At 41.6% G+C, this 22,599-nt stretch overlaps 1 protein-coding gene across 3 annotated transcripts in view; it reads right to left on the bottom strand.

Annotated features, from left to right (window-relative positions):
* The window catches only part of HELZ (helicase with zinc finger), a 193,708-nt gene that overhangs the window by 137,613 nt on the left and 33,496 nt on the right, over positions 1-22,599 (bottom strand). For all 3 annotated transcript variants that reach the window (XM_066235080.1, XM_066235082.1, XM_066235081.1), the window contains 2 exons: positions 18,631-18,858; positions 16,189-16,225 (listed from right to left, as the gene is read on the bottom strand). In XM_066235080.1, the coding sequence (XP_066091177.1) occupies positions 16,189-16,225; positions 18,631-18,840 (247 nt within the window). In that variant the 5' untranslated portion in view covers positions 18,841-18,858. The remainder of the gene's footprint in view (positions 1-16,188; positions 16,226-18,630; positions 18,859-22,599) is intronic.

Here is a 22,599-nt window from a genome sequence, read left to right as displayed (position 1 = left end):
CCAAGGTTCTCTTTACCACGCCACAGTCGCAGAGCTCCAGGGAAAAGCAACCTGGTCTCATCTCTCCAGGCAGAGGAGAACAGAAGCTCCATATCCACGCATGCTGCAAATGGCTTTTCCAGTCTACCTGAATCATTACCAGCTAGAAGCAGCGGTCATTGGGACTTGGACATGAGCTGCAAAGTATAGAATGGTGACAACAATTCCAGTGCCATGAGGACTTTTCCTGGATGTGGACTTTTTCCTGGACTCCTGCTCCCTGTGACAGCTCCTAACAGACTGAACTGTGGTTGGATTGCATTTTTCAGGAATTTGGCATGGTGATGGGACCAACTTGGACTTGGTGAACATGTTAAGGACACTACTCTTTTATGGATTCTTGCTGTACTGGCCAAGAGTTTGCTTAAAGGCTTTTAATCACTGTAAAAAAAAATAGAAGACTGGATAAAGAAGATGGGGCACATACACACCATGGTATACTATTCAGCTAGAAGAAATGATGACATCCGATCACTTAGAGCAGAATGGTGGAATCTTGATAACATTATGCGGAGTGAAATAAGTGAATCAGAAAAAAACAAGAACTGCAGGATTCCATACATTGGTGGGACATAAAAATGAGACTAAGAGACATGGACAGGCGTGGGGTGGTTACGGGCGGTGGGGGGAGGGGAGGAGGGAGAGGGGGAGGGAGAGGGGGGAGGGGGAGGGGAGGAGGGGGAGGGGGAGGGGGAGGGGTACAAAAAAAACTGGATAGAGGGTGACGGAGGATGATCTCTCTTTGGGTGATGGGTATGCAACAGAACTAAATGACAAGATAACCTGGAAATATTTTCTTTGAATATATGTACCCTGATTTATTGATGTCACCCCATTAAAATAAAAATTTATTTATAAAAAGAAAAAAATTAGCCTGACCTGTGGTGGCGCAGTGGATAAAGTGTCAACCTGGAACACTGAGATTGCTGGTTCGAAAACCTGGGATTACCTGGTCAAGGCACATATGGGAGTTGATGCTTCCTGCTCCTCCCCCCTTCTCCCTCTCTCTCTCTCCTCTCTAAAATGAATAAATAAAGTCTTTAAAAAAAAAGAAAGAAAGAAAAAAATTAAATAAATTTTTAAAAATCTACATAAAAGTTTACCATAAGCACACCAATAAACAGTTTTCATTCATTCATGTTCTTTACATTTTAGTTGATATTTACATAATTTTTACTTGATTGTAACTGATGTAAAGTTCATATTATGCTTTATTTCCCCTTGGCACATTCAACATTCCCATGTTATTAGACTGTTTATATTTATATTATTGCCTCTATAATGTTCCATCAAGTAAACACATCCATTAAACTATTCCTTTGCTCCCAAATAATTCCAATTTTTAACTATTAAAGATAACACTGCCGTAAAAATCCTTAATGTATAAATCCTTTATTGACTCAGATAGCTGAACTGAAAGTTGTAGTCTCTCTGTATTTAAGGTTTTATTCAATTACTTCTGGTTGGGTCAAATGGTTGTCTCATTCTATTCAAGTTACAGATCACTCTTCCACTCAACTGTCACCGGATAATCCCAAAAAATGAGTATCCCCAAGAGTATCACTATATATACCTTAAGCATCTTAAAATTCCACAGTAAAAAAAAAAAATTATTCCACAGTCAACCCACCATCTCCCTCAGATCTTACTATTCCTAAAACTATTCGAATATGACCTCTGACAAGTCTTTTTATTTCTCTGGCTCTCATTGCAGTTATCTGTAAAACAGAAAAATGTATAAATTTGTTGTAAGGATCAAATAATATAATGCAAGTAAATTGCTTTGAAGAAAAAGAAGTCCTACTAAGGTCTAGACCAGTGGTCCCCAACCCTCGGCCACGGACCAGTACCGGTCTGTGGGCCATTTGGTACCAGTCCTCAGAGAAAGAATAAATAACTTACATTATTTCCTTTTTATTTATATTTAAGTCTGAACGATGTTTTATTTTTTTTAAATGACCAGATTCCCTCTGTTATATCCATCTAAGACTCACTCTTGACACCTGTCTCAGTCACGTGGACATTTATTCGTCCCACCCTAAAGGCCGGTCCATGAAAATATTTTCTGACATTAAACCGGTCCGTGACCCAAAAAAGGTTGCGGACCACTGGTCTAGATTACTTACTTCGCTAAGCCTGTTTGCTCCCTGTAAAATGGAGGGGACAGCTGCTCCCAATAAGGTTGTGCCAAAAACTGATTAATTGTGTTCATTATAAAGTATCCAGCACAGTCTCTTCATAAGAGTTCCCTACATATTACCTTCCCCTTCTAAAAATTACAAAACAGCACTGAGAACTGTGAAGGAACTATCTTAGTTCCCTTTCAATAATTGGGAAATTAAGGCACTATAGTTGTTAAGAGCTAAATAATGTTTCAGGGAAACAAAAAACATAAGAATATTTCAAACTCAGGTGATTATGTAAAGAGTATTAAATCATCATCATATTTTACAAACAACTTTCACAGCTCTTTGGTTACCTTATATCTTTTGGTATAAGGCATTTGCTGAATACATTATTTTGCAAAAGACCTTCCATTTCACTGATGTTTGAATGTCTCAGTATTTTTCAAAATAATGTTCCCCTTTCTCTCTCCTTTTTAGACAAAAGCAGTACTGATATAATTTCTTCCAGCTGTTGCTTTAAAATACAATTCAATTTATGTCTCATAGGATCCAACATGATGAACTATAGCAAAGAAGTAGTCAACGATTAGACAAAAACTTCTCTTGCTATTGCATCATACAACAAAATTAAATTGCAATGCTGCCAATCTGGTCCCTTATTAGCTTTAATTTCTTGAACAAGCTGGAAGAAAACAAAGTATGGCCTAGTGTATTATTAAACTTGTCTCAGCTAAAATAATTGAACTTGCCAAAAAGAGATGACATTTAAAAATATAATCTAATCCTGAGCAATTATAAAAAAGCTATAATTACCTGAAAATAATGTCTCTTCCCACCAACTATCAGTGAAAATCTTCCCAAACTGCATTGCTACTTCGTGTCCCCTGGGATTACAAGGGCAGAACCCTGAACAGCATAACTGTGTTGTTGCATTGTTGTCTCTACCCTTCTAGTACTTAAGTTTATATATATATATAAAACTTTTATATATACACACACATACATATATATACATATATATACACACACACACACATATATATACTTTTTTTTTTTACAGAGACAGAGTCAGAGAAAGGGACAGACAGACAGAAAAAGAGAGAAATAAGAAGCATCAATTCTTTGTTGCAGCTCCTTAGTTTTTCAGTGATTGCTTTCTCATATGTACCTTGATGGGGAGAGGGGTTTACAACAGAGCAAGTGACCCCTTGCTCAAGCCAGCAGCCTTGGGCTTCAAGCCAGCAACCGTTGGGCTCAAGCAAGCGACTGTGGGGTCATGTCTATGATCCCACGCTCAAGCCAGCGACCCCTCACTCAAACTGGTGAACCTCCACTCAAGCAGGATGAGCCCACGGTCAAGCTGGCAATCTTGGGGCTTTGAACCTCGGTCCTCCACATCCCCGTCCACTGCTCTATCCACTGTGCCACCACCAGGTCAGGCTTTATAATATTTACTAACACTTGAAATACACTGACTTGGAATGGTTTGGACCCAAAACAGTAATATTAAAGGAGTATTCATTCAACTATTCCAACAAACATAGCCTAATAGTGGATGATAGCTTCTAGCTACCAAAAGGAGAGGATTAACAACTAAAATGGAATTCCCCTTGATGTTGTAAAGAACTACCCACAATGAGAAAGGTAATTTAAAACAAGCTAAAGACAGTACAGATTGAGTATTCTATATTTTTTAGTAACATAATATTAGGTTATTTCTTTTATCAAGTTATTTATTTCTAAAATTCTTTTATTGAAGAGTTTAGACCAATATTTCCCCAAAAATTTTCAAAAAAAAAAAAGTTTAATGACCATGAAAACTAATTCCTTTTGTGCAATCATTCACTGGTTGGATATAATTACACTCTCTAAACCAACACTTCAGGAACAGAATCAAAAGTGAAAATAGATTTGTTTTTATTAATATATAAATTTATAATTTATAAATAAATCCCTTTCCTATTGGCCATATAATTTTTGGCAATAAACTTCTTTATTCCCCAAAAATATATTTGGGGACAGGAGGAGTGGTATATAAGCAGACTCCAAACAGTGGAAGGCCTACACCTAAGTGTTAACCAGAGATTAAAATGTCCATTTCTTACAAGTATCAAAAGCAAAATGTCAACGAGAGTAAGGACACTGGCAAATCTCTCACCAGCATCTACTTGGCCAAATCATGTTTTTTCCCTCGACATTATTCTTCTCTGCCTTGACCCTCTTTCCTTGCCCTCATTTTTCTTCCAACTGTAATAAAAAAAATGCTTTTGGACATGTAGGCTGCAGCTGCTTTGTCATATTATGCCCCTCCAACCAAGGTCTTTTACAGATAAAATATTTCCTTTATAAAATGCTTTTGGAAAATGAAAAGCCTTAATACTCTTCAATGTTATCTATACCTCGACTCTTCTGAACATTTCAACTTTAAATATGCCTTTTTTTTAATCCCTGCTACCTTGTTCCATTCAATACTAGGTGCTTAATCTGGTCACAGAAATCTTCGTGATCTCTTAGGTTTGCAATGAGCTTTTAAGTTAAGAACTTATTGCCCTGGCTGGTTGGCTCAGCGGTAGAGCGTCGGCCTGGCGTGCGGGGGACCCGGGTTCGATTCCCGGCCAGGGCACATAGGAGAAGCGCCCATTTGCTTCTCCACCCCACCCCCTCCTTCCTCTCTGTCTCTCTCTTCCCCTCCTGCAGCCAAGGCTCCATTGGAGCAAAGATGGCCCGGGCGCTGGGGATGGCTCCTTGGCCTCTGCCCCAGGCGCTAGAGTGGCTCTGGTCGCGGCAGAGCATCGCCCCCTGGTGGGCAGAGCCTCGCCCCTGGTGGGCGTGCCAGGTGGATCCCGGTCGGGCGCATGTGGGAGTCTGTCTGACTGTCTCTCCCCGTTTCCAGCTTCAGAAAAATACAAAAAAAAAAAGAAAGATAAGTTAAGCTCTTATTGCATATTTTTGGAAGTACTCTTTCCTTCAATCACAGTTCATTGTAAAGAGACATGGATTCCTTCCTTTTCAATATTTTCAAACTTCAGAAACATAGGTCATTTCTCCTGGCTTATTTTCAGTATTCCAGTTTAAATTTTAGAGCTAAATCATTTAATGTTCCTCAACTTCCTCATTACTATACAAATATAAAATATATTATATTCCTCATTACTATACAAATATAATTATACACGGTAAAAAGTTGACAACACAACTAAGCATAAAAACAAACCTCAATCCTGGTTCCAAGGACATCACAAAAGGTTTTTATTTCATCATCTACATGCTTGAATAAACTTTTCACCTAAGGCAGTGGTTCTCAAAGTGTGCGCCAGGGCACACTGATGTGCCCTAGATTTCCAGGTGCGCCCTATGGTATTCCAGAGAAATATGTGCCTGGTGGGGACCAAAAAATCAACAGGGTTTTTAGAGTTTAGATTTTTAGGGGACAGAGGTGTGGGGAATTGGCTATAAGATGACAGTCTGCCCAACCACCCACCTCACTTGCCTGATTAGGTAGCAAAAGGCTGTTAAGCTGTGGTGCTGGATTGTTTACACTACCCCCCATGTTCTCTGGAAAGACTGGAAGAGAGTTTCTTCTATCCTTTGTTTGGTGTAAAGTTAAGATGATATGTATGGTGGAGGTTTTCTGCACTCAACACAAGAGTAAAAAGAGAGAAATTCTTCAATGTATTGACGAGGAAATGAGAGTTTGCCTTTCAAATATATGCCCAAACATTAAAGAAATCGCTAGGACACATCAGGCTCATGTTTCTCATAAACACAAGAATAAAAAAACTTAACACATTCGTGCCGGGACCTGCCAAATTTACTAAATCTTACTAAGGATGTATCTATATATATAAAAAGACATTTTTGTTGTTTTTTTTATTTTTTAACACCTCTTTTTTACAAATTCTAAAAAGCATAACTCAGGCCCTGGCCAGTTGGCTCAGTGGTAGAGCATCAGCCTGGCGTGCAGGAGTCCCGGGTTTGATTCCAGGCCAGGGCACACAAGAGAAGCACCCATCTGCTTCTCCACCCCTCCCTCTCTGTCTCTCTCTTTCCCTCCCGCAGCCAAGGCTCCATTGGAGCAAAGTTGGCCCGGGCGCTGAGGATGGCTCCATTGCCTCTGCCTGAGGCGCTAGAATGGCTCTGGTCACAACAGAGGAACACCCCAGATGGGCAGAGCATCGTCCCCTGGTGGGCGTGCCAGGTGGATCCTGGTCGGCTGCCTCCCTGTTTCCAACTTCAGAAAAAATACAAAAAAAAAAAGCATAACTCAGCCCTGGCCGGTTGGCTCAGCAATAGAGCATCGGCCTGGCGTGCGGGGGACCCGAGTTCAATTCCCGGCCAGGGCACATAGGAGAAGCGCCCATTTGCTTCTCCACCCTGCCCCCCTCCTTCCTCTCTGTCTCTCTCTTCCCCTCCTGCAGCCAAGGCTCCATTGGAGCAAAGATAGCCCGGACACTGGGGATGGCTCCTTGGCCTCTGCCCCAGGCGCTAGAGTGGCTCTGGTCGCAGCAGAGCGACGCCCCGGAGGGGCAGAGCATCGCCCCCTGGTGGGCAGAGCACCGCCCCTGGTGGGCGTGCCGGGTGGATCCCAGTCGGGCGCATGCAGGAGTCTGTCTGACTGTCTCTCCCAGTTTCCAGCTTCAGAAAAATACAAAAAAAAAAAAAGCATAACTCAAAAAATGTAACATAAAAATGTTTTTTAATGTTATAATAAATTTAATTTTGCCATATTTATTTCATTTAATTACCATAAAAGCATGCTTGGACTTTATATTTATTTCTTTAATATTTGACTTAATTATTATAACGTATGTCTCAGAAATTTGTATATAGTGCGCCTACAATTACTTGTAGGATTTTAAATGTACCCCGACTTCAAAAAGTTTGAGAACCACTGACCTAAGGTGTTGTTGAAATATGTGCAAGAGCAGCCTGTTGTACACTATGTGTGCATGAGAGATGGGGGAGGGGAGGAGACAGAGAGAGAAGGACAGAGAAAAGAAAGGAATTTGCTGTTTGCAGTCTTCAACTTCCTCTTTATAAAGAATCCTAATTTCTGAGACGCATTTGCTATACAATTACCGCAAAGTTAACTTACATTAACTGTTCAATAACTAGATTAAGAAGTTACTTGTGTTTTTCTACTTAAAACAAAATGAAGTTTAACTGTATTTTTTATCTTACAACTCTTCCACTGCCACCATTTCTATTTTGGAGAGTCGACATCTTGCCATCTCTGTTGCATATAAGCACTCAAAGGAAATCTCAACTGTGGAAAAGTGAAATCTTTTTTCAAATCCTATGCTAAAGGCACTTCCTTACTTCATTGTTTCCATGGTTAATTGCTTATTTTTTTTCCTCAATAATTGTTAACTCTGACATTTTCCTACTCTAGTGACTCTTCTTTGCCTTAAAGGGCTGAGCTGTGATTTCAGGTGTTCACAATAATCTTAATAGCAGTTCCCTTTTGGTACTGTATTTACTAAGATTTTATAAAACAAGGTAACTCACTTTAAATCCTCTCCTTTTGTATAAACAGACTTTCAGTAAACATAAAATTGATGCTAACAAATGTTTATTCCATGAATAAAAATAACATGAGCCCTGGCCTCAGTGAATAGAGCATCATCCTGGCACACTGGGGTCACAGGTTCAATCACCTCTGGTCAGGACACATCCAGAAAGTCATCAATGAGTGCACAACTGAATGGAACAACTAAATGGAATGACGAGCTGATGCTTCTCTCTCTCTTTGGAACGATGAGCTGATGCTCCTCTTTCTCTCTCTCTCTCTCTCTCTCTCTCTCGCTTCCCCACCCCCTTTCCCTTCCTGTCTTCCTCTCTCAAATCAATGAAAAAATTTTTAAAAATGAAATACATTTCTAAATGTCACTCATGACTAGAGCTGACACCTTAAATAAATCAAAAAATGTCTCGAGATAGTCATACAACCATGATGAGATTCTTGCAATTGAGTTCAGTAAGTTCAAAGACTATTGCTTTAGCATCTATTCATATAAAAGAGTTTGCAGAGAGACTAAGTCTTCAAACTTATATATTAAACACTCACTCTCCTGATTTATATTGTCCCAAAATTAGTATGCTATAATTATACTTATTGCTATCAACTTAAATATGACCTTTATTTAAAACACTTGACAGGAACTATGAGGAAACAAAGTGAAAAGCCAAGATCCCATCCAACAAGGCCTCCAGTTCCTGCAGAAGAACAAACTGCGGCACAGCCATACCATGGAATAGTACTCAGTCATAGAAAGGAATGATACAGATAAACACACTTTGGATGGGCCTCAAATATACAGTTAAGGACAAAAGCCATCTTAAAAGGTTATATACAATATGATTCCATTATGTAATATTTTCAAAATGACAAAATTACAGAGAAGGAGAACAATTTCATGGTGGCCTGGGATTAGGGATGGTAGAGAGGGAAGGCAGTGAGTGACTATACAGAGTAGCAGTAAGGGAGAGCTTTGTGGAAATGGAACAATTCTGTATCTTGACTGTGCTGGTGGTTATAGGAACCTACATATGAACGAATTTCCAGGTTTTGATACTGTACTATAATTATGTAAGATGTAACCAGTAGGGGAAAGGTACATAGAACCTCTCTGTATTATCTTTGCAACTTCTGGTGAATCTATAATGATTTTAAAATGAAAAGTTTTTTAATATTCCTGTTGGAGAAATAAAGCTTGTACACACGAAAATTTTTAAAAACTAATGCAACTCGATCTGAAGAACAATTTTAAAATGTTACTGGAATGCACCCCTAGTATAAAAGTCTGGCAAATAGAAAAAAACAGTGGAAGTACTAGGGGCTAAAAGATGCAAACTCTCTTCCCTACTCACCTAGTGCTGAAGTGAGCCTGAGCCTCAGCTGTTTCATTTCTAGAATATCCTTTTGCCCTGTTTCCAAGTTTAGTATGCCAAACAGAAAAGTGTCTGCAAAACTCTAAAGAACACACAGGCAGTAGCTGAGAATGAAGAGAAACTTCCACTCTGGACTGGCTCTGTGCTCACAAAGCCTATTTCCTCATATATAGAAGTGGAATGATACTACAATATGATTAAATAAAATATGTCAGAGGGCCTGAATATTTTACCCCTTTTTAACTATCTATTTTTCCAAAAAAGAAATAATAATTACCATAAAGTCTATTTAATCAAAACTCTTCTAAGAAAGGTGGGTTGCCTGAGCAGGTGGTGGTGCAGTGGAAAGAGCATCAGGCTGGGACGCAGAGGACTCACGTTCAAAACCCTGAGAGGGCCAGCCTGAGCATGGGTTCATGTGGCTGGAGAACGGGCTCACCAGCTTAAGCAGTAAGCACAGGGTCGCTTGCTTGAGCGTGGGATAATAGACATGACCCCATGGTCACTGGCTTGAAGCCCAAGGTGGCTGGCTTGGGCCCAAGGTCACTAGCCTGAGCAAGGGGTCACTGACTCGGCTGGAGACCCCTGGTCAAGGCACATATGAGAAAACAATCAGTGAACTAAGGTGCCGCAATGAAGAATTGATGCTTCTCATCTCTCTCCCCTTCCTGTCTGTTTGTCCCTGTCTGTCTCCCTCTACCTTCTCGATCTTTCTCTCACATAAAAAAAAAGGTGGATAAAGATGCTACTTTTCCCCTAGGGTGGATATAGAAGGTTCAGTCAACCACATTATCAATTCACCTTCTTTTGATACAGTCAGCCTGTATTCAACAGGGGTTGCAGGTTACTTCACAGGGCAAATACCATTACAATAAATGTCAAGAGATACCCCATACTCCTTTGTTTTGTAATGATAATTTCTTATATTAATGACACTCTCAGCTAGGGTTTAAAAATCTTGCAGCCTCGACCCTGGCCGGTTGGCTCAGTGGTAGAGCGTCGGCCTGGCGTGCAGAAGTCCAGGGTTCGATTCCTGGCCAGGGCACACAGGAGAAGCGCCCATCTGCTTCTCCACCCCTCCCCCTCTCCGTCTCTCTCTCTTCCCCTCCCATAGCCGAGGCTCCATTGGAGCAAAGATGGCCCCGGCGCTGGGAATGGCTCCTTGGCCTCTGCCCCAAGCGCTAGAGTGGCTCTGGTCGCAACAGAGCGACACCCCGGAGGGGCAGAGCATCGACCCCTGGTGGGCATGCCAGGTGGATCCCGGTCGGGCGCATGCGGGAGTCTGTCTGACTGTCTCTCCCTGTTTCCAGCTTCAGAAAAATACAAAAAAAAAAAAAATCTTGCAGCCTTATAAAAATTATTCATGGATTTTTATGATCGGGAGTTTCTCCTACACACTACAAGTAGTTACTAAGATTTTCTTTTGATTTCACTTTCTCCAGTTACCTCATTCCATTTTGTTAGTGTACAAAATGTAAGTTTCCTGTATAATGAATACCAGAAAGGCAGAAGCAGTCATTATTTCATGAAAGTTTTCCTGTTATGCCAACAGAACTTATTGAAATCAGACTTGACCCCTCACTACCTAGTGGTTACAAGTTTTGCAACCTTTACCATCTAGAACACAACAAACTGGGAGTTAAACTCCATGAACTTAAAGCCTATGTAGTTCATTTTCAAGACACCCTTGAGTCTTCAACTCAAAGCCTGTTTACTCTTACTGTAGAACTCCAACTTGAAATTTTTATGGCTCTGATAAGTCCCTGGTTTAACAAATCAACCATAAAAATACACTGTGGGAACAATCAGGTAAATCTGATTATACACTGGGTTTGAGACGATAGCAGGCAATTACTAACCATTTTATTAGGTTCATAAGAATATTATGGTCATGCAGGTATGGCCTTAGTTTTTAGAGATGCATTCTGAAGTATCTAGTGGTAAGTACCATGATGTCTGTAATTATAGTTAAATATTTCAAAACATAAATGAAATATGATAAAATGTTACAATTTAAGTTTTGAGAATATGAATGTGTATTATACTATTTCCTCTACTTTCTTGTATGTTTTAAATTTTTCATGATAAAATATATATTTTCTTGAAATTCAACGACAAGTATTGCCTGATCTCCTAACCCTGCCTGAGAAGGTGCAATCAGGTCCAAAGCAACACATGGAAAAGGGTCTGCAACGAGGGCTGTGAGAGCAGCAAGGAATGCACGCTGAGGCCGGACCTAACTGGGAACAGACATCGAGACAAAACTGTGTATGAAATGCAAATACAGGTCTGGGACATTAAGATAGGGGCAATTCCATGGCTATCCGGCATTACAAAGCAGCATAATCATTAACAGAGGTCGAGATTTTCGTCTTGCTTTTTATCACTGACTGACTGCATAACCATTGTATTTTATCTTATATAAGAATAAGGTTACCAAAAGCTTTCAAAGAAAAAAAATACATATAAAGCAGAACTCTACAATTAGTAATATATAAGTATAAATTTGGTCAATATTCCTAAGTGTCTACTTCAAATGAACAACTTTATATACATTGCTTTTGCAATTAAATAAGCTTTTTTTTTTTTTTTTTTTTTTTTTTTACAGAGACAGAGTCGGACAAACAGACAGGAACGGAGAGAGATGAGAAGCATCAATCATCAGTTTTTCGTTGGGACACCTTAGTTATTCATTGATTGCTTTCTCATATGTGAGAAAGCAATATGACCGCGGGCCTTCAGCAGACCGAGTAACCCCTTGCTTGAGCCAGCGACCTTGGGTCCAAGCTGGTGAGCTTTGCTCAAGCCAGATGAGCCCACGCTCAAGCTGGTGACCTCAGGGTCTCGAACCTAGGTCCTCCGCATCCCAGTCCGACATTCTATCCACTGCGCCACCACCTGGTCAGGCTAAATAAGCATTTTCTATGTTTACTTATCACTTAAATGGTAACAAGGAATGAATAGAATTTAATTAATAAACTCCTCCATTACTGGAAACTAACAGATTTTCCACTTTTACACACAGCAATTTAATGAACACCATTCTGCATACAATTTTTCCTTCTTTTGGATTATTTACCTCAGATAGTACCCCAGAAACAAGATTACTAGATCAAAGGGTATAACCATATTACCAAGTTGCACCAACACCATAAGAGTATATTCATTTCACTACAACCTTATCTTATCCAACATTACATAGGGATAGTTGGTATTATTAAAAACTACATATAATTAATGTATACAATTTGGTGAGTTTAGACATATTGTACACATTTGTGTTACTAACATCACAATCCAATCCATCATTGCATTTCCTGGTTAAACTTTTATTTTGGTAATTTAGTAGTTACAAAATACTATCTGACTTAAAAATGCTAAGTAAAACAATTAAGAGAGAAATGAAACACTTTTTTTTGTTCTATAATATAGAATCTATATGCTCCTTCACCAACAACAATTCTTCTTCTGTGACTTCTCACAAGTCATATAACCTTTGGGACTTCACAGGTCTCCAAAATGAGAAGATAGTATCAACCTCACGAGAACTCAAGGAAGTGAGAATTAAAGAAAGAGAGATCATGCTTCACATGTGAAATTGGCAAAATGTCAAAACTGATCGGTTCTGGTATTAGTGATATTATAGGAAACAGGCATTCTCACATATTGCTAGTAGGTGTGTGAATCTGAAACTAATCGGACAGTATCAGATATAATTTTAACCCAGGTATCCACCTTATAAAACTCCTTAACCCAAACATGCAACTTTTAAGACTATCCTCCAAAAAACAAACAAAAAAAAGCAACAGTAAGAAAGAATATGTTGGCCCTGGCTGATTGGCTCAGTGGTAGAGCGTCGGCCTGCCATGCAGGAGTCCTGGGTTCGATTCCCGGCCAGAGCATCGAAGCGCCCATCTGCTTCTCCACCCCTCCCCCTCTCCTTCCTCTCTGTCTCTCTCTTCCCCTTTTGCAGCCAAGGCTCCATTGGAGCAAAGTTGGCCCGGGTGCTGGGGATGGTTCCATGGCCTCTGCCTCAGGCGCTAGAATGGCTCTGGTCGCAACAAAGCGACGCTTCAGATGGGCAGAGCGTCGCCCCCTCGGGTCGCAACAAAGTGAGGCCCTGGATGGACAGAGCATCACCCCCTGGTGGGCATGCTGGGTGGATCCTGGTCGGGCGCATGCAGGAGTCTGTCTGACTGCTTCCCTGTTTCCAACTTCAGAAAAATACAAAAAAAAAAAGAAAGAAAGAATATGTTTTTGACAGGATGGATTTTAAGAACTAGAAAACCAGAATGACCTCAATGTCCATCAGTATGGAAACTTTAAACAAACTATGACACATCTACACTATGGAACAGTGAGCAGAAATTAGAGCAGGTTTATACACTTAGAAAGAACCTGTGATTGCCTGACCAGGCGGTGCCGCAGTGGATAGAGCATCACACTGGGATGCAGAGGACCCAGGTTCAAGACCCCAAGGTCGCCAGCTTGAGTGCACACTCATCTGACTTGAGCAAAGTTCACCAGCTTGGACCAAAGGTCACTGGCTTGAGCAAGGAGTTACTCAGTCTGCTATAGCACCCTGGACAAGGCACATATGAGAAAGCAATCAATGAACAACTAAGATTGCCTGACCTGTGGTGGCGCAGTGGATAAAGCGTTGACCTGGAAATGCTGAGGTCGCCGGTTCAAAACCCTGGGCTTGCCTGGTCAAGGTACATATGGGAGTTGATGCTTCCAGCTCCTCCCCCCTTCTCTCTTTCCTCTCCCTCTCTGTCTCTCTCTCTCCTTCTCTCTGTCCTCTCTAAAAATGAATAAAAAAAAAAAAAACTAAGGTATCGCAACGAAAAACTAATGATTAATGCTTCTCATCTCTCTGCGTTCCTGTCTGTCCCTATCTATCCCTCTCTCTGTCTCTGTAAAAAAAAAAAAAAAAAAAAAAAAAAAAAAGAACCTGTGATCTATACTATGTAAAGCAAAAGGTGCTTTGTGATAATCACATAAATCTTTTTTAATTCTTAAAGGAAGAAAGCTTATGTATATAGTATAAACCAGGGGTCCCCAAACTTTTTTACACAGGGGGCCAGTTCATTGTCCCTCAGACCGTTGGAGGGCCGGACTATAAAAATAACTATGAACAAATCCCTATGCACACTGCACATATTTTATTTTAAAGTAAAAAAACAAAACGGGAACAAATACAATATTTAAAATAAAGAACAAGTAAATTTAAGTCAACAAACTGACCAGTATTTCAATGGGAACTATGCTCCTCTCACTGACCACCAACGAAAGAGGTACCCTTTCCAGAAGTGTGGTGGGGGCCAGATAAATGGCCTCAGGGGCCCCGCATGCCGTAGTTTGGGGAGCCCTGGTATAAACATTTGTGTTTCTCACTCTAGTGAGAGGTACAGAAGACACAGAAAACTAATAACAATGATGCTTTTGAGATGGAGGAAGGAGAAATGATTCCCTTCTTCATATTCCTTGATGTTATTTGACTTATTAGTATTTGGCTTGCTGGTAATTTTTTAATGTCCATAGATAGTAAGAATTTTGTTAAAGGAAGATTGTACTAAAAATCTCTCAAATTTCAATGAGCTCTCAAAGCATCAAATTCTGTGAAGCAAGGCTCACACAGATGTCACTAAATCTTTAATGGTTAAGTATATCCAATATATCACATTAGTATGTAAGATAGTTTTGTAAGGTTTACAACAAAAATAATAAATATGTACTTTTTTGGGGGGGGTTAAATATGTACTTTTGTGGGTTTTTTTCTTTTTTGTTTTTTTTGGTATTTTTCTGAAGCTGGAAATGGGGAGAGAGAGTCAGACAGACTCCCGCATGCGCCCGACTGGGATCCACCCGGCACACCCACCAGGGGGCGACGCTCTGCCCACCAGGGGGCGATACTCTGCCCCTCCGGGGCGTCGCTCTGTTGCTACCAGAGCCACTCTAGCGCCTGGGGCAGAGGCCAAGGAGCCATCCCCAGCGCCTGGGCCATCTCTGCTCCAATGGAGCCTCCCTGCAGGAGAGGAAGAGAGAGACAGAGAGGAAGGAGAGGGGGAGGAGTGGAGAAGCAGATGGGCGCTTCTCCTGTGTGCCCTGGCCGGGAATCGAACCCTGGACTTCTGCACGCCTGGCCGACGCTCTACCACTGAGCCAACCAGCCAGGGCCTAAATATGTACTTTTAAGAGTTGTGACACAGCCTGACTGGTGGTGGCACAGTGGACAGACCATCACCTGGAACACTGAGGTCACTAGTTCGAAACCCCGGGCTTGCCTGGTCAAGGCATGTACAAGAAGCAACTATTACAAACTGATGCTTCCCATTCCTCCCCACCTTCTCTCTCTTCTCTCTAAAATCAATAAATTTTTTTTTAAATGCATTAAAAAAAAAGTGACACAAAGGAGTATATGGAAAATAAATTAACTCATGTTAAACACCTCTGCCTCCCCTGCCCAAATTCTGGACAAGTGAAACATTGTATCAGTCAAATCACTGACTGAGCTGTGCAAAAAGTCCAGGCAGGAGTGTATGAGGCTGTGCACTGGACCCTTCTCCTGCTCACACCCACTCAGTCTGGTAATTCTGCAGCAGTCGCACAAAGAAGGATTCTTATTCTAGGAGTACCCAAAGAGAAAGAATCCTTTTCATCAATTTCCTGCCCAAAAGAAGACAGGAGAAAGCACCAAAGAACATTCTAGTCAGTCTCTTCTCTCTAAGGGAAATCTTCTAGTGAAGGGGAAAAACATTTTAGGAGGGGCAGGCCCAGCCTTTCCGTTTATCCAAGCTTAACATTTTAATCCATGTGTGTTATAGTGCTTAAGATTTGGCTCTTACTGACTAAAAATACTCACAAACTTAACAAGGACACTATCGGTGTTCCCTACAGAAGGACTGGGATGTCAACACTTGTGAGTGACTAGGAACAATGCTCATGTGTACACACATCACAGCAAGAAAGTCATCATCCACATCAGTCACTAGTCACCACAGTATGGTGGGCTTTTAAAAATATTATAATCACTTTTAAAATTAACATATGGGGAAAATTTTATCTTAAACATTGCTTAATTAAATCATTTAACATCTTTAAATCAGAAGAGTCCCATTTTTACACATACCATGTCTACAATCTTCATCAGCTTGTCCATACTTTTTCTGCAAAATAAAAGATATGAGATAAAATTAAGTAGCTCAAGGGCTGCTTAAAATAAACATTTTATCAAAAAAAAGTTTGGCTTCATTTCAAAGTTTAATATTGCAAATTTAATATTCACACACTAAAGCTAATTCATGTACTTTCTAAGGTTACACAATGCTCTACAAATAAATACAATAAACCTCCCTAGCCCATTAACGCACACCCTACTTCTCACCTTCTCTAACCTCCAACCACCAGAACCTCCTGATCCCCACTCCCATTCTCAGCTGGTGCCTTTTCCACAGACTGTCACCACCACACCCACCCACCTCCCAGCACACTCCACCTCCCACCTGTTACCAGACCAACCATCCCCGTTCCTTTCGGAAGTCCCTCCTACCACCCGTGCAGATCTGCTCTCCAGCCCATTAAAGAACATCACTCCAACAAGCTTCCTCTATTTCTACTTCACTAATTTTTTGCTTTTTATTGTTTCAATCCTATAACAAACATACTGTTATTTCCGCCATCTTAAAAAAATTATTCTTTTGACTTCACTTTTCCCATCAGCTGCCCCTCTGGAGCAAAACTCCTCAAGAACTGTCTACACATTGATAAGAGTGTGGTGGTTACAGGGGGGAGGGAGGAGAGGGAGAGGAAAAGGGGGAGGGGGAGGGGCACAAAGAAAACTAGATAGAAGGTGACAGAGGACAATCTGACTTTGGGTCATGGGTATGCAACATAATTGAATGACAAGATAACCTGGACATGTTATCTTTGAATATATGTATCCTGATTTATTGATGTTGCCCCATTAAAAAATAAAATTATTAAAAAAAAAAAAAGAACTGTCTATAATCATGTATTTAAATTACTTCCCTTTGATTCTCTCTTAAATGCTTTTTAATGAGACATTCACCCACCACTCCAGGCAACAGCAATGGACACTGCCAAACATTCCCTCGCTTAGATATGCTTCCCTCACTTGCCTACCAGGCCACCGACTTGCCCAGCTCCCCTTTACCTCCAGGCTGCCCTTCAGGTGGCTGTGCCAGTTCTTCTCCTCCCCCACAGCCTCTCAACAGTGTGGAGCTGCAAGACTAAGTCCTGGATCTCTCCTCTCCTCTGTTGATGCTCATTCACTTGGTGATGTGACTTAAGCTCAAGACTTTCTTATCAACTATAAGCCAAGGCTCTTAAATGACTATCTTTAGCCCAGACTACTCTCCCAAGCCCATACCTGCATATCTGACCGCTCACTCAACATCTCCAGGTGGATACCGCAATGACATCTCAAACTTGGTATATGCAAAGTGAACTCTTCCCCACAGAACCTGCTCCCCATCCATATATAGCCTTCTCATCTCAAGTCAAAGGAAACTTCATTCTTCCAAATGCTCAGACAAAAAAAAAAGTATAAGTAATCTGTGACTACTCTGTATGCCTCCATTCCTGCTTTCAATACATTAGGAAACTTTTTTTTTGGTTTTACCTTCAAATTATAACCAGAACCAAACTACTTCTCACTATCTCCACTGCTACCATTTTGGTCTGAGCCAATGCTATCTCCAGCCTGGATTATTCCAACTTCCTCCAAACTAGTCTCCCTGCATCCACTCTTACCCCTTTATAGTCTATTCTCCACAGAAAAGTAAAAGAATTCCTGTCCAATCATATCACTCCTCTGCTCAAAATCCCACAATAGCTCCCCACCTCAAGCAGAATAAAAACTAGTCCTTACAGCGACCTGGTGGGTCCCAGAGAATCTAGCCCTTTTAACGCCCTCCCCCCTCAATGCACTTACTCCAGCACACTGGCCTCCTAGCTATTCCACATGACTGGCAGGCATACTTCTGCCTCGTGGTCTTTGCAATGACTGTTCCTCCACCTGTAATGCTCTTCCTCCAGAGTTCGACATGGCTCACTCCCTTACCCACTTTGTACCACCGTATCAATGAGGTCTACCTGGCTACCCAGTTTCAAACAGCAACCCTATTCCTAACCCTGGTGACCTCAATATCCCCTGCCCTGTTCTTTTTTTCAATCAGACTATATCTTCTAACAATCTATTATTTACAATGTCTAGTGTTTACTACCTACCCCCTACTAGAAAAAGCATGAAGAAGGGATCTTTTTGTTTCATCAGTGAACACCGAGGACATAGAAGTGTCTAGCACATAGTATGCACTCAATAAATATTTGTTAAATGAATGATTAATCCAAAGTGCTAAATAACAGTACAATTTTCAAGGCTTAAAAATACAGTTGCTTGCCATCAAAGATATTCAGCAATCACTAGCCATTTAATTCATCTCCTCAGCCCAAAATTAGGTGATTTGTAGAGAGTGACCAGCAATAGTGCCCACACAATGAAATAGGCCATTTCTCATGGTTTGACATTGACTTAACACTGTTTACTTGCCAGTTGCAAAAATGAGGCAATTCTGTAAAGAAGACTCTCAATTTTGATGCTTTCTATTTCCAGTGGACATGGCCCTGTGAAGTCAGCCATGGAGTACTGTCCAAGAGAAAGAAGGGCCTCTGTGCAGTGCTTGAGGGCCATTTCATAGTCCTGCCTCTTGAGTGATTCACAAGCTTGTTCACATGACTTCTCGGCTCTTCTGTCTTCCATGACTCAGGGACAAAAATCCTAAAAACAGGCAAAGAACAAGTAAGAAAAGTTTTCAAAACTTATTATAAAAATAGCCCTGGCCGGTTGGCTCAGCGGTAGAGTGTCGGCCTGGCATGAGGGGGACCCGGGTTCGATTCCCAGCCAGGGCACACAGGAGAAGCGCCCATTTGCTTCTCCACCCCACCCCCCTCCTTCCTCTCTGTCTCTCTCTTCCCCTCCCGCAGCCAAGGCTCCATTGGAGCAAAGATGGCCTGGGCGCTGGGGATGGCTCCTTGGCCTCTGCCCCAGGCGCTGGAGTAGCTCTGGTCGTGGCAGAGCGACGCCCCGGAGGGGCAGAGCATCGCCCCCTGGTGGGCAGAGCGTCGCCCCCCCTGGTGGGTGTGCCGGGTGGATCCCGGTCGGGCGCATGCGGGAGTCTGTCTGACTGTCTCTCCCCGTTTCCAGCTTCGGAAAGTTGAAAATTAAAAAAAAAAAAAAACAGGCCCTGGCCGGTTGGCTCAGCGGTAGAGCGGGGGACCTGGGTTCGATTCCCGGCCAGGGCACATAGGAGACGCGCTCATTTGCTTCTCCACCCCCCCCCTTCCTCTCTGTCTCTCTCTTCCCCTCCCGCAGCCAAGGCTCCATTGGAGCAAAGATGGCCCGGGTGCTGGGGATGGCTCCATCTTCCCCAAGATGGCTCCTTGGCCTCTGCCCCAGGCGCTGGAGTAGCTCTGGTCGTGGCAGAGCGACGCCCCGGAGGGGCAGAGCATTGCCCCCTGGTGGAGAGAGTGTCGCCCCTGGTGGGCGTGCCGGGTGGATCCCGGTCGGGCGCATGCGGGAGTCTGTCTGACTGTCTCTCCCCGTTTCCAGCTTCAGAAAAATACAAAAAACAAACAAACAAACAAAAAAACCCTTATTATAAAAATAAATAAATTTTAAAAACGTATTAATTACCAATTCTAGCCCTATACCCAGATCAGCTGGCTTAATTATCTTTCTTATCAGTTCCTCTCAACCAGCCTTTTGATCAAGGTCGCAGCTGAGGAACTGTTGATGCTACAAAATCCATACTTCTCTTTTATATGATATTTTATGAAGTCCTTAAAAGATCCAAGCAAGATGTCAACCATAAGTCAGGATCATACCAACAATACATCCAATATATAAATGAGACAAATTTATAAATGGAACATGACTTTGAATGCTATGAAGTGCTATAAACCATACAGCCTTCTCTTTTTTAACCAGAAGGTGCAGAAATCTTTCATTTCAGTCATGTTATCCTGTGACTGTGACTGCAAAGAATCAAAATCTATATAATGCATGATTTTTCCCACCCACCAATATAAAAAACTGGCTAAAACACAAGTTTGAACTGCCTATTAATTCAATTCAGCAAATATTTCCTGAGGCCAGGCCCTGTGCTAGCAGCACTGAATTCAAAGACAGAGCATGTCATCACTGCTTTTAAGAAATTCAGATTCAAAACAGACACACAGATCAATGGAACAGAACAGGGAGCCCAGAAATAAATCCACGCCTTTATGGTCAATTAATATTTGACAAAGGGGGCAAGAGCATACAATGGGGTAAAGATAGTCTAGTCAATAAATGGTGTTGGTTAAATATAACAGATATGTGCAAAAAAATGAAACTAGACCACCTTCTCACACTACACACAAGAATAAACTCAAAATGGACAAAAGACTTACATGTTAGACTCAAAATCATAAAATTCCTAAACATTTCTCGTGGCAATATTTTTTGTGATATATCTCCACAGTCAGGGAAACAAAAGAAAGTGTAAACAGAAAGGACTACATCAAGCTAAAAATTTTTGCACAGTAAAGGAAACCATCAACAAAATGAAAAAACAACCCACTATATGGAAGAATAGATTTACCAATGATACACATCTGATAAATTGCTAATATCCAAAATTTGTAAAAAACAATAAAACTCACATCAAAAAATCAAACAATACAATTAAAAAATGAGCAGCCCTGGGCCCTGGCCGGTTGGCTCAGCAGTAGAGCGTCGGCCTGGTGTGCGGAAGTCCCGGGTTTGATTCCCGGCCAGGGCACACAGGAGAAGCGCCCATCTGCTTCTCCACCCCTCCCCCTCTCCTCCTCTCCCGCAGCCGAGGCTCCATTGGAGCAAAAGATGGCCCGGGCACTGGGAATGGCTCCTTCGCCTCTGCCCCAGGCGCTAGAGTGGCTCTGGTCACGACAGAGCGATGCCATGGAGGGGCAGAGCATCGCCCCCTGGTGGGCAGAGCATCGCCCCCTGGTGGGCGTGCCGGGTGGATCCCAGTCGGGCACATGCGGGAGTCTGTCTGACTGCCTCCCCGTTTCCAGCTTCAGAAAAATACAAAAATAAAAAAGGGCAGCCTGGCTTGGATCTCAGTTGGTTACCGCATCATCCCAAACACCCAAGTTGTGGGTTTGATCCCTGGTCAAGGAATGTACAGAAATCAACCAATAAATGCATAAATAAGTAAAACAACAAATCGATGTTTATCTCTCTCTTTTTCCCTTCCTCTCTAAAATACATAAATTAATAAACTTTGAAAAAAAATGGGCAAAGGACCTAACAGACATTCCTCCAAAGAGGATATACAGATGGCAAACAGACAGGAAAAGATACTCACAATCACTAATCATCAGAGAAACACAAATTAAAACCACAATGAGATATCCCCTCAAACCTGTCAGAATGACTATCATCAATAAATTAACAAACAGCATGTATTCGAGAGGATGTGGAGAAAAAAGGACCCTCATGCAATGTTGGTAGGAATGCAGATTGGTGCAGCCACTGTGGACAGCAGTACGGAGTTTCCTCAAATAATTAAAAATGGGCCTGACCAGACAGTGGCACAGTGGATAGAGCATCAGACTGGGATACGGAGGACCCAGGTTCGAGACCCTGAGGTCACCAGCTTGAGTGCGGGCTCATCTGGTTTGAGCAAAGCTCACCAGCTTGGACCCAAGGTCACTGGCTTGGGCAAGGGGTTACTCGGTCTGCTGTAGCCCCACGGTCAAGGCACATACGAGAAAGCAATCAATGAACAACTAAAGTGCCACAACGAAAAACTGATGATTGATGCTTCTCATCTCTCTGCGTTCCTGTCTGTCTGTCCCTATCTATCCCTCTCTCTAACTCTCACTCTGTCTCTGTAAAAAAAAAAAATTTTTTTTTAATTAAAAATGGAACTGCTTTATGACCCAGCGATTCTACTTCTAGGAATATATCCAAAGAAACCCAAAACACTAATTTTAAAGAAGATATGCATCCCTATGTTCACTGCAGCATTATTTATAATAGTTAAGATTTGGAAACAGCCCAAGTGCCCACCATTGGATGAGTGGGTAATAAAACTGTGGTACATCTACACAGTGGGATACTACTCAGCCGTAAAAATAAATAAATGCATACTACATACATAAGAAAGACATAAGAAAATCTTACCTGGAGAGTATTATACTAAGTAAAATAAGATGGTCAGAGAATGATAAGTACCATATGATTTCAATTATATGTCGAATCTATTGAACAAAATAAACTAACAAAACAGAAACAGATTCATAGATACAGAGAACAGTGACAGCTGTCAGAGTGGACAGGGGTTGCAGGGTTGGGTGAAAATAGTGAAGGGAGTAAGCAAAACAAACAAACAAAAAGAACTCATAGACAGAGCCTCATCTACGGTGGTGCAATAGATAAAGCATTGACCTAGAATGCTGAGGTCGCTGGTTCAAAACCGTGGGCTTGCCGGGT

The sequence above is a fragment of the Saccopteryx bilineata genome, chromosome 6 (genome assembly GCF_036850765.1).
Source record: "Saccopteryx bilineata isolate mSacBil1 chromosome 6, mSacBil1_pri_phased_curated, whole genome shotgun sequence".
Lineage (NCBI taxonomy): Eukaryota > Metazoa > Chordata > Mammalia > Chiroptera > Emballonuridae > Saccopteryx > Saccopteryx bilineata.
Note: the sequence above shows the minus strand (reverse complement) of the source record. Positions and strands in the feature narration are given on the sequence as shown.